Below are 16,583 nucleotides of genomic sequence, written 5' to 3' on the forward strand. Positions count from 1 at the left end.
CATGCTTATTCGAATGGTTTCGGTCGGTTGTCGACGTGATCACTGATCAGTACTCAGTACTCAGTGTTGTCACCTTGTATGGCTGTTTGACCGGAAGTCGAGCGGCGCCAAGCCACCGGCACTCCACGGAGCCGCGCGACGCGCCAGATTTTTTTTTCCCCAAACAAGATGGAACAACTGTCTTCCTTCTATATGGTCTGGCTAGGGGAGACTAGATTTCCTGGTGCTTACAACGGTCGGGTCAGTCTCGTTCCCTCACCCTAGGCCTTGAAAGGCTGATGTGTAGCCTATAAAATATCAGTTAGGAAGGGTCAGGAACTTCAACATCTCTGATTCCTTTTGGGAGTGACGGTGTAGCAGGGAGATCTGGCATGGGGTGTCGGAGATCTGGCATGGGGTGTCGGAGGTCCTGGCGCAATGGCTGGAGTCCTGGCTCGTAATAGGTAGCCACCGCATGTCTGTAGTCCATCCTCGATAGATAGAGCCGCCGCCTCCCGCCTTAGAGGTTTGGCCTTGGGTTTCCCCTTGCAGTCCGTGCCCGGTCCAACGGGCTACCTGTTACCATTCCGAAATAAATCGGCTCTCTGTCCAGCGAAAACCATGTTACGATTTGCGATAACGTGATTTAGCCAAGGCTGGACCAGGACCCCGAAAACCCTACGAAGCTTGTTTGTGCAATACTATTCTAATTTCTCCATTAATAATTGTCTTCGTCGTCGCCGTGTTCGTCGTGCCCGTCATTGACAACCATGGTATGCCACGAACTGCTTGAGCGACCGCCGTCATCTCCATCTGCTTCCCGCCTCCGGTGCTTGAGACCTTCCCACGTCACTGGCTAATTTTTTCACCCATTAGTCTCCTTCCATTGTGGTCAGCGTATCAAGCTTAAGACCGGTCCCAGACCAGCACTCTCGATGACGCGCTCCTATGCAGACAATATAGGCGCCACACCCCCAGCGTAGTTATTTACATATCCATCCTCGTCCTCTTCCGCCTGTATTTACGTTTCCCGCGATATTGGCTCTGGCAGCCTCGAATATCTAATTGTCTGCATTTTACCTACCATGCAGTTCACATCTTGTACCTACTTATTCCAGTCATTTGTAGTTCTATTTATTCTCGTGTGCGGGCTGCTCGTACATTGGGCAAAGGGATGCAATTAAATTCATTGAATTACTGCTACTAACACAATGAGAAAAAACACAGCGAAAGGCTCAGAATGGCTCAGAATCGGATCAGCGTGAGCGTCTTGCATGAAGGGTGAGTTTCGATGATCTTTCTCGGACAAATCCCATCGAGAGGGTGAGACGCGGGGAGGACGCCAACAGGCGGGGCACCTCCAAGCGCCGCCCCGAAGTGCACTCGTTCGCAAGGAGGGCAGCAGTCCAGTCGAGGCCGTCTATCATTATGCGCCGGTTCGGTAGTGGAAGGGTAGGGAGGGCTTTGGACCGAAGTGCGGGATTCTGTGTGTGTAACGGCGAGCTCCGCTAACTGTTTCATGGGTGTGGGGATTGGTGGCAACCTGGAAGTTGAGGCGGAGGATGTCGATGTCGAGTGGATGGGTTGATGGCGGCAGCGGCTGCATGAGGCAGGCACGACATCTTGCAGACTCTCCTCCACGGCGGTGAGGAACAAAGAGAACCATGCGCGAGGGCGGCAAACTTGGACTGAAAAATGCCCTCGAAATATGCTTGCCGAGCGGTGGTTGAGGTCTTTCCTGCTGCCGTATCTAATCCGTTCAGGGACTTTCATTGTCCCCCCGTTCGAGAGTCGATCTATTTCGGAATGGTAACAGAGAACCACATACTCTGTACAACTCTTGAACAAGTCCACGCCCCCACACCCCTGGAGCCTTTTTTTTGGAGATCCGCCACCGCCGTCTACTACCTCCTCTCTCATCGCCAGCGGTGATAACACCGGCGACCCCAAACCTTGACTACCTGAAGAATCCTGGTTTGGACGTCATCATTGGCTCAGCCCGGTCTATCGCAGCCCCTTGATTGATGTGGGCTCTGCCAACAATTCAATTGCTTCTTCATTCTGGCACTTGATGCCTTAATCATAGCAGCTCGGAGCATGAAGACACCGACGCTACGGCATCTGGGCCCTTGGGTAGACCCACGACAGAAGAAACTCGTATGCGTGATTGGCAATTCGGGCCCCTGGCAGCCTGCTATCTGGCTATTCAGCTGAGCCTTTTTGTCAAGATGGTACATTCGGCGTCCAGGTAAAGTTGGCAATAGAGCCGAACAACTGCGCGTTTCAGGGTGAATGTTCTTGTTTTCCTTGATTCAGACCTCGCTCAGAGGACAGCAACCTCATCTCCGGTGCCACCATCTGACCTCAATACTGTTTTCTCGTCCATCCTTTCCAAAGCAAGAATCCGCTAATTCCGCTATGACTTGCAACCGGAATATTACCGTCACCTGTTGATATCTAGGTTGCATTGGCACAAACCTGCTGTGCGTTCCACTGTCTTGCACGTCATGCGGGTCTAGATCCGCATAGTGGACGTACGCCTACAAAGCAACGTGCGCATCATGATGGACGGTATCTCAGATTTGATGGTACGGAAGGCGCACGGCGTTCTCCTGTATGTAATTCACACCATCTCCGTCTCCATCTCTATCATCCTCTCCGCCTCTCCGTTAAATTTACGTGGCTAGCCAAGATCTACGATCTTTTTTATTGTCCGCTAGGGCGGAGCCCTATGTTATACATCGCGCGCTGTATGTACGAATCCTTGCCTTTTGAAAGTTGTGTACGAATTACTGGTTTCGGCGCGAAGAACGGAACAAGATCTTGGGTGAATTCGTGATGGTTCTCGAAGCCACGACGTGTCTGTGGGGGCCCCTGGAAGCCCCCCTATGTCTGTCCGCCCTGCGACCCGATCCTGGGTCTCAAATCTGCTACTTTTTGGTGCTCAAATCTGCAGACATGTACCGGGTCATACTATGTAGCACGTGTGACCTATGAGTTGGCACAAAGCAGAGACATGAACAGGAGCAATTGATAGTTATGTAACATTACCAAGGGAAAATGTGACCTAGAGAAAAAGTGTTGTAGCAGAGTTCGCTCTCACGGATGCTAGCAGATGAGACCAGCGAAGCCGGTTGATTTACTGCCCGCGAAAGAACCCTGCGACTAGAAGCCACTTGGCACCATAACATGAGTGAATTGTATAGTACGAATGAGCTTACTGATACCGGGTTCTGAACCAATAAGGGTCTAATTCGCCTGAATCAGACTGCTTGGAATACCAACTCTTTGTTGCCAATAACAGCACCTCAGGCAGTGGGTTTTTCCAGCTTCGTCTGGCCACGGCGGGGAAGTACGTGTGTCGTCATCGACTTACTCCACACTTGGCTGACTCTTGGTTTAGCCTCCACCCTTCATCAGTAAAAGGGCATGCCACTTAAGTTACCTTGAACAGCTTACATAATTAAGAGATTCTGCATTCTGATGGTGCTGCGTGGTTGCTGTTTTCGACCTTACGGATTAATGTTTTAACGAATCGCAGCTATAAAACGCGTGAGCACAGAACTGATGAACAACAAACGAAAAAAAACCTCGCTAAGCTTGAAACTAGTTATAGACTCTTATTTTTTGGCGGTAAGGGTCAACCCACCAACCTGTAGATCCAACTTATGATACTTATGATATGGTCTAGATGAATTTCTTGACGATTATCCTCCTGGCATTGACGGTTATCAGTCCTCTGAGTGCACGAGCCATGCCCGGCTCCGAGATCGCTGACGCCTGCAAATGGCAGTCGTGTGGGGGAATTCCGTGCCCGGGCTCGGCTATTGTGCTCACCAGAAAATGCACTTTACCAGACGGTGTCGCGATAACTCAGTACTGTTGCCACGTGTGAGAATAAATGAGTGGTCCAGGTACGCCGACGACGACGCACTTTATCAAAAGACGTACTTACTGATCACAAAACAGAGGCGAAAATAGTTCTGCTCACATGTTAAGCTGTGACAAAGCATCCCAAAGATTCCCGCAGATTTTTTACGGTAGCATCCTTAGTTGTCCTTGTAACAATTATCCTGATGGTCTGGCACTTGTCGACTATCGTCAAGAAATCAGACTCGTTCTTGATAACTGATTGTACAGACCTAAGGATTGATTCACGATCGAAAGGGCGACCTGGGTAACAGAAAATATGTTTGCGATTAGTCTCCCGTAGTCAGACCTTGAATGAAGGAAGACAGTCGTGCCTTCTTGTCAGTTCGGCCTCTTGGGTAATATATTCATCGCCTGGATCTGTGTGATGGATTCCAGCGGGTTTCAATCATTGGAAGCGCGTCCGAGTCCACCTGAGCCTCACGACACTCGCGTGAGGGTGAGAAACTACGCAGCATAACAAGCCAGGTTGATCAATCCAGATGCGTATGTCTTGCGTCATTATGCGGTGAGTACTCAGAATATTTATCGACGCAGAATTCTACGTACCTCAAGGCTGGATTATATTCCGCTTGCTTGAAGGTTTGCAGACAGAACCTGACAGGACCCATTTAGTTGCCAGCCGGGATTACATGGAGTAACCATCATTAGACGACTCCCCCGTCTCTGTCGAGGAGTTGGTTCTGTCTGATTGGATGGTAGCGCTTAGCTGGGTAATGCCAATGGAGCCCCACTACAACGAGCGTCAGTCAATGCATCACAAAGAAGGAAAGTATTGACCTGGCACTGCATAAAGTCTGTATAATGCTTGCCAACCCAACGCTGTTGCCCACTGCAATAGATTTCAGTAATATTTACAAACTGTCCGAAAGCGAGCTGAAAATTTGTCGTCATGTTGGTAGCGTCCATTACCGCTGCAGGGATAACGTGAGTAAATTGTTGTTAAGAGTTGAACTACAACTCACGCGTTAGCAGACTGAGCCGATTGCTGGATCTACGCAAGACTCGAGTTGATTTTGTTTTGGACAGAGGGCGTAGGTGAAGCTGTTGGTGTAAACTACAGCGTCGGACAGTCCGTTGGAGTCCAGATGTTCTAGAGAAAATTGAGAACCACAACGCTAAAGCGATGCGGTATAAGACCCACCCGGCGGAGACAATGTAGTTCAACGGATCGAAGGACGCAATAAAGGCAGCTATAGTAGCGTGCCATGTCGCAATAGGTTTGTGTATATAGTACCTGTTGCACTAGTGGACGCCAATGGTCGAATTGCATCTGTGAATCAGTGATATAATGCGTGAAACGTTAGCGGCTTACCATGGTAATTGGAAAGAGTGTTACGCGGCGGAGTAGTCACACAGACGCAAGCACCCGAGTCGAGAAACTGCCGGTGGTTTGGGTACGGGTTCCACTTATTCGTCAGGGATATGAACCGTGACGACTGTATCGAGTTTCGGTTCATCGTTGATTGTCGTAATGCCATTCTGTACAAACTGAAACCACGTTCCACTCTCCAGAATGGTTTCTACATCTGCTAGTTAAGTTAATATAACCACAAAACTCAGTACGTAGAGGGTAATGAACGAACCGTCAAATGCCCAAATCCTGACGACCTTAATCCCAGTATCGGAATGGTTAGGCTATATGGCATTCATGATCAGGTAGTGTGCGAGCTAGCTGAAATAGGAAGGCAGAGGCTTTGAATTCTAACACGGAACAAACAACGCTCTTTAAAAGTAAAAGTAGTATCACTGATACGACTCTAACCTGGCACAGGTCATAGCGGCTACTCTTTAACATGGACTGGACAAGGACATCTTTTGTCACTGAAAGTGATGCGGGTATCTGTGCGTGGGCAATCTTATAGCACAAGACGTGATAATCAATACTGTTTGTGACAGAGACCATCACTAGCTAGTGCATGGCAGCCCTTCTATTCCAGCTCACCCTCTTCTCTACCCATTCTACAGCGTCAATCCTCTCTCTGCAAGGAAAGACACCTCTCCCTGGCCATCCCAAGACCCTACGTGATCTCACCCATGCTTCTGAGTTCCTCACACTCCCCGCCTCATTTGGAGCCGTTCAGCTGGGCGAAACATTCTCCAGTTGCATATGCATCAACAATGAGACCAACATCGAGATTCGAGGGCGTTATTGTCCGCGTTGAGATCCAGACAGCAAACTCCAAGGTACTGTTGGCTGAACTGGGTGGCCCGGGCTTTAAGCTAGCAGTAGGAGATTCATTGGAATATGTAGCCAATCACGAGGTGAAGGAGTTAGGCCACCACGTTCTGGCTTGTATCGTCTCATACCACCTTCCTCCGTCATATCGACACGCCCCTGGTGCTAGCGAAACCTCCAATGAAGCAACCTTCCGCAAGTTTTACAAGTTTGCTGTATGTTATCGCTCCCAGCGGATCTCTGAACAATTTGAACTGAAAATGCCCTAGGTCACAAATCCTCTGTCTGTAAAGACAAAAGTACACCTGCCTCGATCTCCGTCCGCATTGCTCACTTCTTCGGAGCGCGAGAAAGTGTTCCTTGAGGTCCACATTCAGAACATGACACAAGACGCGATGTGGTTCGAGCACATAGAGTTTGAGTGCGCGGAGGGATGGAGTGTTGCTGATGCCAACACGATACCCAGCGCAGATGATGACAAGGACCATAGATTATTCTCCGGTTCGATGGCTCTCATGCAACCACAAACAATACGACAGTACATCTACATTCTAACCCCAACATCATCGTCCTCGTTTACCGACGTTCATCCAGCAGGCAGTATCATCCCTCTTGGTAAACTTGACATTTCATGGCGTTCTCAGTTCGGCGAGCCAGGCCGTTTATTGACTTCGGTGAGATCCTCGCACTGAAGAGTAGCTTCAGCTCTCACTCTTGATACCTAGATGTTATCCCGTCGAATTCCTGGTCCTCCTCCCGCTCCAAACCCTACCCCAGCCCCAGCACCCCCATCTCAGCATCCTGTATCAGCCCTTCCGCCTTATCTTCAGCGTAATGTGCCAAGTGCGCCATCCTCACCCGCGCGACCACGATCGCCACAGCTTCCTCCTTCTCGACCTAGTTCTCCACCCCCAGCTCCGTACAGACCAAGCTCACCTTTTCGCACACGCCCGATGGCTGGCCCTTCGCGTCCGCAATCACCTGCAGCCGGATCTATATCCAACGTGTCTGTCGCACCAAATCAACAACAACCAGTACCACTGGTGCCTGCTCACGTATCGGGCGTCGAGGTGGATGTTATCATAAATCACATTCCCAGGGAATCCATCGCTGTTGACCGTCCCTTCAAGATCGCCTTTACTGCCACCGTTTCTGCTGCTCCACCACAGGCGAAGGGGAAACAGAGGGTGATCTCTCTTGCTGTACAGCATCTTCAGTGTCCGCGTTCCACAGCGATTGCATACCCTGAACAATCGCAGGCCGCCGAGACCATTAGCTCGCGGTACTCCTCCCTCGGCCTGACTTCAGTAATATCGACCGTTGTCACCTCTGTGCAAAGCTCCCCCAACATGGCAAGCGACAATCTCTTGGTTGTCTCTCCAGAGAAGATGCTTGCACATGGTGGACTGCCCACTCTGCCGCCCCCTTACTTCGAGTTCGCTGACGAGGGAAAGCGCGCAAAGCTGAAAGGCTGTGTGTTTATGGGATCCTCCACACTGTTCCTAAACCCGATTACGCTCACCGACGCTAGTCCCGTCAGTCATCGTGAAGATCTATCAGATGGTGATGTGGAGAAGGTAGAGGGTAGTCAAGAGTTTGAGCTTACCTTCCTGCCTGTGCAGACAGGATTTGTGCAAGCGGGTGGACTGCGCCTCCTACTGATCAAGGATGAGTTCATAGATTTTGGTGCAGATCAGGCCACTTATCGCTTAGGATCGAGCACGAAGGAAGCAAGGACACTGAAAGAGTTAGATGTAGTCGCTGAACTTTGGGTTCCTTCATGATATATTCCTTACTGCAGAATCACATCGAGTATGAATCACTGTAACGTCATCTCCAGACAACCAAGATATAACTCTTTTGAACTGTGATCATAATACCCACCAGGCAGATGCACTTCACGTGCAGTAGCAATAAAAAGACCCCGAAGATTACATATGCATTAAGAGGGAATCGAACCCCCGGCGGGTCGATGGCAACGACCCAGGTTACCACTACCCCATTAATGCTCATGTTCTCGCTGGATTAAAAATCCATCATGATGTCCACCAAATTTATCACAGCTCTGTATTACTCTTAACATTCTAAACGTTTATAATACCGTGAAACGAACAGGCCGACAACACACACATTGCAGATGAAAAGGAGTAATGATGTTGCCACATACTTATGCGAGATGCAGATGTACAACGAGACACAATGTGTAGTTGCAGCGTACAGCATGACGGCGGTTATGCGTGGCATTGCGTGCTGATAATATGGAGAGAGTATCAAAATCCAAGTGTTCACTATACCGACCAAGGGGCTGACGGTCAATCGTAAGGGAGAAACCCCAAAGTGTGCTTCCAGCCAGAGTTCGCCACCCATAGGCAGAACATGTGACAGAGCTTTTCCCATCCAGCATTTCCGAAATTTTCCATAGCGGTCTTGACAGAATTCAGCACCATGATGTGTTGACCCAGAACATTGATGTACGAGATATCACTTGCCGCACACATGGGGTTAAAACACATGAGTTTGACAAAACGGAATGCACTCACCATACTTCTTGCCCACTCAGCGAAGGTAAGCCAGGGATCGATATGAGACATGTCTGGGACGTTCCAAACGAGAGGCCACCCCACCTGTGGAACCAGGTGGATATGGTGCAGGATTCTTCTTACTAGTGAATGCCTACTTTGCCAGATACACTCCGGCACTAGTGTCTAGTCAAGTTACATTGGTGAGTATCAACATGGTGACTAGCTACAGACGAGCAAGTAAAGAGAACCTGCCAGTGGGTTGTATAGTAAAAAATCCGGAGTCTTCTTTATCTACCGTTCGGAAGTAGAGAGGGGTCAGGTATAAATATTTAGTCAGTATGATTTTCAAGAAATGATCAAACTAATATTTGAAGGGGAGAAAGCGAGGATTAAGGCTGGACGGATCGAACACTGTAGATTCGCTACATGTATCCAAAGGAGGGTTGGAGGGCCGGGTTAAAGTTGACAGATCCTGTAAAGACATGAGAAATGGGACACGCAGAGATAAAAATCAGGCTCAATAGGTACTTCGGAGCGCGTCATGACGATCATTTAATATTCCCAGAGACCTCTAAAGGGGACAAAAAGGGGGACACAAATCCGGACCAAAACAAGGCCCAAGAACACAAGCCAAGCTTGCGTATTAATAACCTCAGCCTAGTCTTGCTGTGACGTCACAGAAGTCCATTGGTCTGGAATAGGGGGGAGCGAAGGCCATACTTAACCTTAGACTGCACCAAGTTGTAAGTACATACATCAAAAATTAATAGAGCTCCAGCTCATAGACAAGCTCAAGCTCGCTGTTGTTGCACCGAGCTTGAGCTTGTCCATGTGCTCGAGGAACAAGTACATACATTTTTCTGGCGATGAGCTGTGCAAAGCAAGCAACTCTCTACACATTTGGTGGTCAGGAATAGAGTCACCACTTGAAGGATGTAACCTGCATCTTTATGATCAGACAGAATTTCGTGAATCGTATCGTCAGCCTCTTGGCTAGCTCAGAAACATACCCTTCTGTCCTGCTATAGCGCCACTTTCAGAGTCCGTGGTGATCGTAGCACCAAAGCTCACCCGCGCTTGGCACGAGGCCATCAGCTGGCTGATCCATCTAACCTTTACTTCTGACCAGTAGGTAGTACCCGAAACGGTCTCTCTACAGCCTTTCGAATTGTTCGCTGAGGCTGACTCGGAACCGGCGGTCACGGTAAATGTCATAACTTACCTCTCTACCTATCTTCTGCGCGGCCTTTTCGATCTGCGGATGGAAGATTCCTCGCTGCTGGCTGCGACTGACATCCATGTATGTACACACATGGAATGTCTCTGCCATCGTCAAAGAAACCGGCCTCGATGACCTTCTCTCGATGTAAGCTCGAATGCTTACATTTCATCGTCAATCACACTGACAACAGATCTGCCATCCTAGACTGATCCTATACGACGACGAGCCCCGCACATCGAATGCACTTGTCAAATGATACCCAGAGGGTTCATTGACAATATTGATTGGGCCAGTGCGTGACCTATAATCGAATGGAGCCTCTTGACCAATTTATTGTTATAAGTAGTTCTTTACCTCGCGCCGTCCCCCGTACCGCTACTATGGGCGACGTGGCCGATCTCGCCCTCTCAGCTGGGCTCAATCTCTCGCCCCTCCGACTCTCTGGCATGCTGCACAGACGAGATAGATCAGAAATCAAGCTGCGGGAGCCACCATCCCGGCCGTGCACAGCGGGCAAGGTTATGCGTTTTTTCACTTCTACGTTCTTTATCACTATTTCATTTTTACGTAGAGTGACTATCACGCGAGAAAGAAGCCAGTGGTCAGCTCCTCGCGATCTTCCAATATTCATACTTACCTCTTAACATTCGAAACGCTTATGATGCTGTGAAACCAACACGCCGGCGTTGCAGACGAAAGGAGAGATGGCGTTGTCACGTACTTATGCGAGACACAAGGATGCACAATGAGATAAAACGGGTAGCTGTAACGTACAGCATGACGGCCGTCATGCGTGGCATCGCGTGTTGATAATATGGAGACAGTATCAATTTCCAAGTGTGCATCATACCGACCAAGGGTGGCTGACGAGTTCCTGCACTGATAGCAAGGCGTAGTAGCGTACATCTGGGTCTGGATGGGTCATGAGCTCCATTGCTCGGGCTTTGCCTCCCAAGTTTGTAATTATCCTGTGCAATGATCAGATTGATGTGAAGATCAAGTTTATATAGCCTTGCGTACGTCTTTCCTCGTTCGTAATGCTTCACATACTGTCCAAGATCGTGTACTGCAACCGCCAGGACTAGGGGATCATCGGAGCCTAGCAATCTGATGAGAGTCCTGAAGTGAGGGATCAGCAACGGAGACATTGACATGAGAGGCTGTCGTTACTTCAACTGCTCATAGTCTCTATCATTTAGCTTCGATGCATTTTCTCGCCAGAATGCATCTGACTCGTGTACTGGTGTCCACGACAGATGACCAGATGCGAGCTCCGACATGTATTCATCGTATGTCCTGCATCCCGTCAATCAGTCAGAAACTGAAGTAGTATCAGATAAACATACGTTAAGCTTTCAAAGTTGCGTTCCAGCTCATCTCTGACATACTGTACGTCCTCCAAGATATCCTCGTCGGACCATTTGCGCGTTGAGAGGTTCTTCGAGAACGGAAGAAGCTGCGCTACGAGCATAGCCGGGAGATTATCAGAAGGGGCCTTCGTGATAAGATTCTTCAAGAACGTCAGCATCGAGCCGTGCCCGAAGAGAATACCTGCACTTACACTGAAAGTAGCAATAATAACACGGATGACCTTCTCTTTCACAGCAGCCTGTGCCACTGTAATCAACAGAGGTATGATATCGTATTTCCTTCGGAATTTTGAGAAAATACCAGTGACGTGCGACTCAAACCCTCACTTGTTGATCTGCTCAGCGACATCTTGCTCAAATGAAAGCAACCAAATGCAGAAAATCACTTGATAGCTCATCTGGGGGCCAGGTTTATGGCGAAGGATCTCGACGAACCTATTCGACCAGTCAAGGCCTGAACTAAATTGTGGTCCTGTAATTGCTCACCCTGCCAATATTCCAGGGATGGCCCATACTGCCCTGCGGCATTCTGGGCGAGCCAGAAGAGATTCTAAGCACTGGACCGCGACGTCACGCTTGTTTTGTGACTGGCTCTGGACGAGCGATGCGAGAACCTTGAGGAATGGCTGAAGGTGCTGATGCTGAAGGGGAGTTGATTCCGAGCTGAGTAGACATATCGTAAATATTGAACTTCAGGAAGGCACATCATGCGCACCTCAGCAGCACAGTCAGAATTTGAGCGGATTTAAGTTGCACGAAGTCATCTTGAGCCTCCAGCGTTCTGAAATAGGGCTGTAGGTCTTGCAATAAAGTCCAAAACGTCGAAGTCACGTACCTGATGAGAGGGGCATATGGGAGGTCGGGATCAGACTGAGTGGTTCTTGCGAAGAGCGGTATTCGCTCATCATGATCTACAGACGTAAATATCATGTATGTTATTGCAAAACACTCGAGATATAACATACCAAGTAGTGCATCTGCGATTAAGACCAAGAGGCATTGCATGGTATCAACCCTTTGAAGCTTCTTGAGAAGCCGAAGGTATAGTAGGGCATATGTTTGACCATCAGACAGATGGATAGACTCGACCTTCGCCTTGGGCTGTCTGTCCACCTTCTTAATGAGAGCCAGCTCCTCTGAAGTCACCAGTTCGGCACGTTGGTATCCCTGACTCCGGTATGAGCGTCATGCACTGATTAAATCTATTTGACGGACCTCCCATGGGACAGGCTTTGACCTTATCTTTGCAGAGCTCTCGTCGAGATGTGCATTTGAAACCAAAGAGAGGGACATTGTCACCTAGCACAAGCTTGTCCAAGTAACTGTCCGCGTCTGCACAGTTGACCACCCACCTTTGGTTTATTTCTCACGCGTGAAGGGGGGTTACGACCACCCTTAATTAATGATTCTTCAATTCTGCAAGTCAGTTCCGTTCTGTCCAGGTTATGTTCTCGAGAACGGTGTTGTCGTCGTGCAAACGCGCACCCAAAGGTACGTGACTTCCTTCTACTCTTTCTAGACTGTTCATAACAAATTTTGCAGCATGTCTCCTTCGTGGTCTTGCAACAGAAGCGTCTGCAGCTTCTGCAGCACCTGAGGTCGCGCAAGTAGATGTCGCGTTGTCAAAGAAGGCTGTACAGCCCATCCTACACACCGGAATAATCCTGAACCGATCTCCCATCATCACCCGTACACCAACGGCTTTTGAGAAAGCCTACTACGCATACCAAGCCCGCATTCACCGCGCGCTGCACAACCCGTTTCCTTATGACTTTTACTTCAAACAGGGAGCGCCTCTAGAGGCGCGGTTCAACATAGAAGAGCGAAGACGCGAACGCAAGGCGTTTGGTGCGCCTTTTGGCGTGCAGACGGGGGAGACGAGCGAGGCTGAAAAGCTTGCCGAGGCTACTATGCGCGACGAAGAAGAGGCCATGCCGCGTGTTCATGAAGCTGACATTAACTCGGACTTCAAAAATCTGCATAGACGCGGACAGCGAAACCTATACCTATTGTTACAAAAGCAGGAGAATGGAATGGCCGTGTGGAGGTTTCCTCAGGGAGGTGTGGACAAAGGAGAGCTTTTACACCATGTCAGTAAATCGGTGTTTCTCTGAGCTGCTTGTTCTTATATTCTCCAACCAGGCGGCAACCCGTGGACTCGAAGTCGAGTGTGGAAACAACATGGATACTTGGATAGTCAGTCGCAACCCAATAGGAGTCTTCCACCCTCCATCACCGGCCAGTACAGACAGTGCTGAGAAGGTTTGTCCTGCTTCCAGTTTTCCGCATCTTGTTTTAACGGTTTTGCAGGATGTGGTCTTCTTCTACAAAGCGCATATCATGGCTGGTCAGGTTCGCCCAAACCGGACGCGTGCACAAGACTTTGCTTGGTTAACCAAGGGCGAGATAAAGACTCGGGTGGATGAGAACTACTGGTTAGGCATCAAAGACATGCTGTCGGATTTCTAATATATATTTCCTATATTGTTCTACTCATCGATATATCTGGTACTCTACTGCACCTATTTCGGGGCAGAGATGGCCCGACGTGTTTCTGGTCGCTTTTGTGCATCATCAAATCTGTGTACCAACACCTCGCACTTCGTGCTCTTGCAAATGTGCTTGGAGTTTGCCTTCACGGCATCTGAGAATAGATTGAGGCCAGCAGCGCGTTCTACGACATCAACTGAGTGCAGCGTATCAGTCGGATACCAAATATTCAAATGTTTGCGAGCATACTTGGTATGACGAAACTCTCCAGGGATGCTTCATTAGGAATAATGGCATTCGGGAGCACAAACGCGCCCGTAGAGATTTCTGGCATGTCTGGTGTTGATGAAGGTCTCGAGGCCAGCACAACTTTGGCAAAGTGCGTGGGGACCGCAACATTTGGTGGGGAGCCAATAACTTCATACGTCTGCAAGAAAGATGAATCATCATAATCAATAGCGTCCTCGGGAGCCTAGACTGACCACGCGGAATTTACCATCTGCATCTTTGCGGGGGAGATACAATGGGATAGTAAAGACGTAGACGTCAGAGAAAGACTCTGTGAGGCGTCTACACCAGTCTTCTAGGTATGCCCAATCTACGAAACAAAAATCAGCTTTGAGACATCTCCTGTGCCACCTACTTACAATGCCGGTTGAAACCAGCACCGACTTGAGGTGCGATATTCGACAGTAAGAAAGTCTCATCCATAGCTTCCTGAGAGACCTTGGCGTCTGCAGCGGGAACCCTTCGAGCCCATCAAAACCTGAGCTGAAGAAAGGCTCGACGTACGTACATATGTCCACGATCATACCCGCTTCGGAAGTAATCTTGCAGCTTCGCGCGGAACATCGAGGGGAGGGACTCATCCTCGGTGAACGTCGATTTTGAGCGGTCGCCTGACCCATCTCCCCCTGAGGGAGGCTGTGGAGTTGACTTGCCTAGAGATGCGAGAGTAAGATGTTCTGCAGTCTATGAACGAAGTGTTAGTCAAATGGCAAAGGAATAACTGTCCAAGAACTCACCCATGCTGGGTGTCTGAGCTTCCGGTCATATGCGGCAGTGTATGCTTTGCGGACCAAGAAGTCCGGTATAGGGCCTATTCAAAATCCAAGTTCAAGGGGGAGACACGAAATCATCATCCAGCATGGCAATTCACCTGGATGACCGTACTTCAAGACCGGGGAGTTCGGCGCAGAGACTACAACAGCATTGGAGAGTTTCGCGCCGCCACTTTGGCCCATTTCGATTATGGGTGGAGACACGGACGTGCCAACTGAGGTGGTGCTTGTAGGGATTTGCCTCTTCCTGGAGGACACGGCGGTGACCACACCCCCTCCAACCACTGCGCCGACCGCAAAGCACGCGGCGTGAATGATAGCTGCGCTTGGCATTTTCTTCTAGGCCTGAACACACGTTTTGCGAAGTTTCGTGGAAGTGGAAGTCAATGTACAAAAGCTATGGACGCTTCGACTGAATTCAGGACCCCGGCTGCTCTATACCACGTAAGATAGCCCTCAAGCAGTTTCTGCAAACGTCACGTGATGTGACGAGCCTGTGACCGCACTTCTATTACTGCATTTGGCACCAGGACTCCAGAAGCAATGTATACAACCATTACTGTGCTTAGGTGATTGTACAGAACAAATAGCTTTACAGTAGGTACAGAAAATTAGGATGGGTGCAAGGATATTGTGTAGTATAGGTTTATAAGTGGCAGTTATAATAAGAATAAAATATAAAGACCAAGTTTAATTTAAGTGTGCATCTTCGAGCCCTGACACTACTGCAGAGGGGAGTACACGATGGCCTCGGTATCGCTTTGCAGCCCAAGCTGCTTGTTTGCTGTTAAGTCCCTTGTGATAAGCATTCATGAAATGGCGTGGTCTGATGGCAAACCTAATTTTTGTTAGTGCTGTGTAAGCACAGATCAGATAAGGTGGCCGTTTCAAGTGGATCGCGAGCTTGCGAGCATTGACACACGAAACATGGCCTTTGTAAGCGATCACGTGAAGATTCTCCTGCTGTGCGCTTTGATCTAAGTATTGCACATGTCCGAACGCACAGAGTCAAAAGGACTCGATTTGAGAATCAACACATCATTCCCTCTTCGTCTCTGCGCTCATCCCCATTTGCGCGTCGCTCTCTCATTTTTGTCCACCCACCCGCCTCCCTATTTGATAAATACAGTGTGTTTTGGTCTGAACGCGTGTTTCTCCTGACAGACCATCAATTCAGTCTGTACACGTCTCGCACCGAACACGCTCCGAAGGTCTGTTTCCCCGATCCCAAACTTTTCAATATTCAAGCCTTTTGCTTGTCGTCTTCCGGGATCACGTGCTTAGTCCAGGCGCTGCCTCCCACGCGTGCCTGGCTTCGCCAGACCTTCCCACACACAAAACGAATCATTAGCATGTCATCTTCAACTTGATTCGTTATTAAGCCTCCTCAACTCGCACAGATAGTTCTTTATATGTTCATACTCTCCACAGATATCTTCCTTGAGTCTACACTCTATCTGTACCTTCTCTGAGAGCAAATATCAAGCTTACCTCAACATCATTCCGCCAACTGGATATTTGATCATCTCATCATCTTCTTCTAGATCACGCGTTTCATACAAAGGACAACATTTTTCTCGAGTTGTGTGAAAACACTCTCAACTGGGAGCTTAGAAGGTGGGGAAGTGATTGAAGCAACTGGTTCACAGCCTGAAGCTACTACAGAACTTGAAGATATACAGTCTATTGGATGACTCTGTGCAGGCATGAGTGCTTGAGCATTGGTCTCCAGTGGTCTCCAGTGAGTAAAATTGAAAACTTACATTTTCTTTATCTGCTGAGATTTTCTGCTTTTTTTGCCTGACTCCCTAGGTTCTCGATTGCAGAACG

The 16,583-nt window shown here is 49.0% G+C and overlaps 6 protein-coding genes and 1 non-coding gene across 7 annotated transcripts; 2 read left to right on the top strand and 5 right to left on the bottom strand.

The window, feature by feature from the left end:
* Positions 1-1,008: 1,008 nt before the first annotated feature.
* On the bottom strand, positions 1,009-2,085 carry EDB91DRAFT_834333 (uncharacterized protein). The gene has a single exon (XM_041328551.1). The coding sequence runs from the start codon at positions 1,897-1,899 to the stop codon at positions 1,225-1,227; it is 675 nt and encodes a 224-aa protein (XP_041181124.1). The 5' UTR covers positions 1,900-2,085; the 3' UTR covers positions 1,009-1,224.
* A 2,047-nt stretch (positions 2,086-4,132) lies between these two features.
* EDB91DRAFT_1112525 (uncharacterized protein) lies at positions 4,133-5,558 on the bottom strand. The gene is made up of 7 exons (XM_041317812.1): positions 5,496-5,558; positions 5,212-5,438; positions 5,054-5,146; positions 4,875-5,002; positions 4,690-4,823; positions 4,459-4,642; positions 4,133-4,401 (listed from the first exon to the last, which is right to left on the bottom strand). The coding sequence occupies exons 2-6, from the start codon at positions 5,388-5,390 to the stop codon at positions 4,538-4,540; spliced, it is 639 nt and encodes a 212-aa protein (XP_041181125.1). The 5' UTR covers positions 5,391-5,438; positions 5,496-5,558; the 3' UTR covers positions 4,133-4,401; positions 4,459-4,537.
* Positions 5,559-5,621: 63 nt separating this feature from the next.
* EDB91DRAFT_1112526 (DUF974-domain-containing protein) lies at positions 5,622-7,954 on the top strand. The gene is made up of 4 exons (XM_041317813.1): positions 5,622-5,754; positions 5,809-6,303; positions 6,358-6,762; positions 6,814-7,954. Exons 1-4 carry the CDS (start codon positions 5,743-5,745, stop codon positions 7,870-7,872), a joined length of 1,971 nt encoding a protein of 656 aa, XP_041181126.1. The 5' UTR covers positions 5,622-5,742; the 3' UTR covers positions 7,873-7,954.
* Positions 7,955-8,026: 72 nt separating this feature from the next.
* EDB91DRAFT_t44 lies at positions 8,027-8,097 on the bottom strand. The gene has a single exon. It is a non-coding gene; the product is annotated as a tRNA-Gly (tRNA).
* Positions 8,098-10,676: 2,579 nt separating this feature from the next.
* On the bottom strand, positions 10,677-12,495 carry EDB91DRAFT_1047440 (ATPase V1 complex subunit H; the record flags this gene model as incomplete). The annotated part of the gene is made up of 11 exons (XM_041313324.1): positions 10,677-10,800; positions 10,853-10,951; positions 11,003-11,128; positions 11,179-11,342; positions 11,394-11,481; positions 11,530-11,637; positions 11,689-11,865; positions 11,918-11,983; positions 12,038-12,113; positions 12,168-12,369; positions 12,418-12,495. The coding sequence occupies 11 exons, from the start codon at positions 12,493-12,495 to the stop codon at positions 10,677-10,679; spliced, it is 1,308 nt and encodes a 435-aa protein (XP_041181127.1).
* A 152-nt stretch (positions 12,496-12,647) lies between these two features.
* On the top strand, positions 12,648-13,671 carry EDB91DRAFT_1235603 (39S mitochondrial ribosomal protein L46-domain-containing protein; the record flags this gene model as incomplete). The annotated part of the gene is made up of 4 exons (XM_041321337.1): positions 12,648-12,693; positions 12,745-13,292; positions 13,345-13,464; positions 13,513-13,671. The coding sequence occupies 4 exons, from the start codon at positions 12,648-12,650 to the stop codon at positions 13,669-13,671; spliced, it is 873 nt and encodes a 290-aa protein (XP_041181128.1).
* A 26-nt stretch (positions 13,672-13,697) lies between these two features.
* Positions 13,698-15,181, bottom strand: EDB91DRAFT_834654 (uncharacterized protein). The gene is made up of 7 exons (XM_041328554.1): positions 14,852-15,181; positions 14,718-14,791; positions 14,489-14,664; positions 14,340-14,440; positions 14,175-14,290; positions 13,942-14,119; positions 13,698-13,888 (listed from the first exon to the last, which is right to left on the bottom strand). Exons 1-7 carry the CDS (start codon positions 15,084-15,086, stop codon positions 13,725-13,727), a joined length of 1,044 nt encoding a protein of 347 aa, XP_041181129.1. The 5' UTR covers positions 15,087-15,181; the 3' UTR covers positions 13,698-13,724.
* Between the last annotated feature and the right edge of the window lie 1,402 nt (positions 15,182-16,583).

Source organism: Suillus paluster (genome assembly GCF_016628075.1).
Source record: "Suillus paluster strain FC165 chromosome Unknown EDB91scaffold_8, whole genome shotgun sequence".
NCBI classification, from domain to species: domain Eukaryota; kingdom Fungi; phylum Basidiomycota; class Agaricomycetes; order Boletales; family Suillaceae; genus Suillus; species Suillus paluster.

What these genes read in the sequence shown, in the direction of transcription:
- EDB91DRAFT_1112526 (XM_041317813.1), top strand. An exon ending in GCAAGTTTTACAAGTTTGCT is followed by an intron (nt 6,304 to 6,357) that starts GTATGTTATCGC and finishes AAAATGCCCTAG; the next exon opens with GTCACAAATCCTCTGTCTGT. An exon ending in CAGGCCGTTTATTGACTTCG is followed by an intron (nt 6,763 to 6,813) that starts GTGAGATCCTCG and finishes CTTGATACCTAG; the next exon opens with ATGTTATCCCGTCGAATTCC.
- EDB91DRAFT_1112525 (XM_041317812.1), bottom strand. Translation starts at nt 5,390, where the DNA reads ATGGCATTACGACAATCAACGATGAACCGAAACTCGATACAGTCGTCA. An exon ending in AACTACATTGTCTCCGCCGG is followed by an intron (nt 5,003 to 5,053) that starts GTGGGTCTTATA and finishes AATTTTCTCTAG; the next exon opens with AACATCTGGACTCCAACGGA. An exon ending in TCGGCTCAGTCTGCTAACGC is followed by an intron (nt 4,824 to 4,874) that starts GTGAGTTGTAGT and finishes TTATCCCTGCAG; the next exon opens with CGGTAATGGACGCTACCAAC.
- EDB91DRAFT_834333 (XM_041328551.1), bottom strand. Translation starts at nt 1,899, where the DNA reads ATGAGAGAGGAGGTAGTAGACGGCGGTGGCGGATCTCCAAAAAAAAGG.
- EDB91DRAFT_834654 (XM_041328554.1), bottom strand. Translation starts at nt 15,086, where the DNA reads ATGCCAAGCGCAGCTATCATTCACGCCGCGTGCTTTGCGGTCGGCGCA. An exon ending in CTTGAAGTACGGTCATCCAG is followed by an intron (nt 14,792 to 14,851) that starts GTGAATTGCCAT and finishes GATTTTGAATAG; the next exon opens with GCCCTATACCGGACTTCTTG. An exon ending in AGCTCAGACACCCAGCATGG is followed by an intron (nt 14,665 to 14,717) that starts GTGAGTTCTTGG and finishes CTTCGTTCATAG; the next exon opens with ACTGCAGAACATCTTACTCT.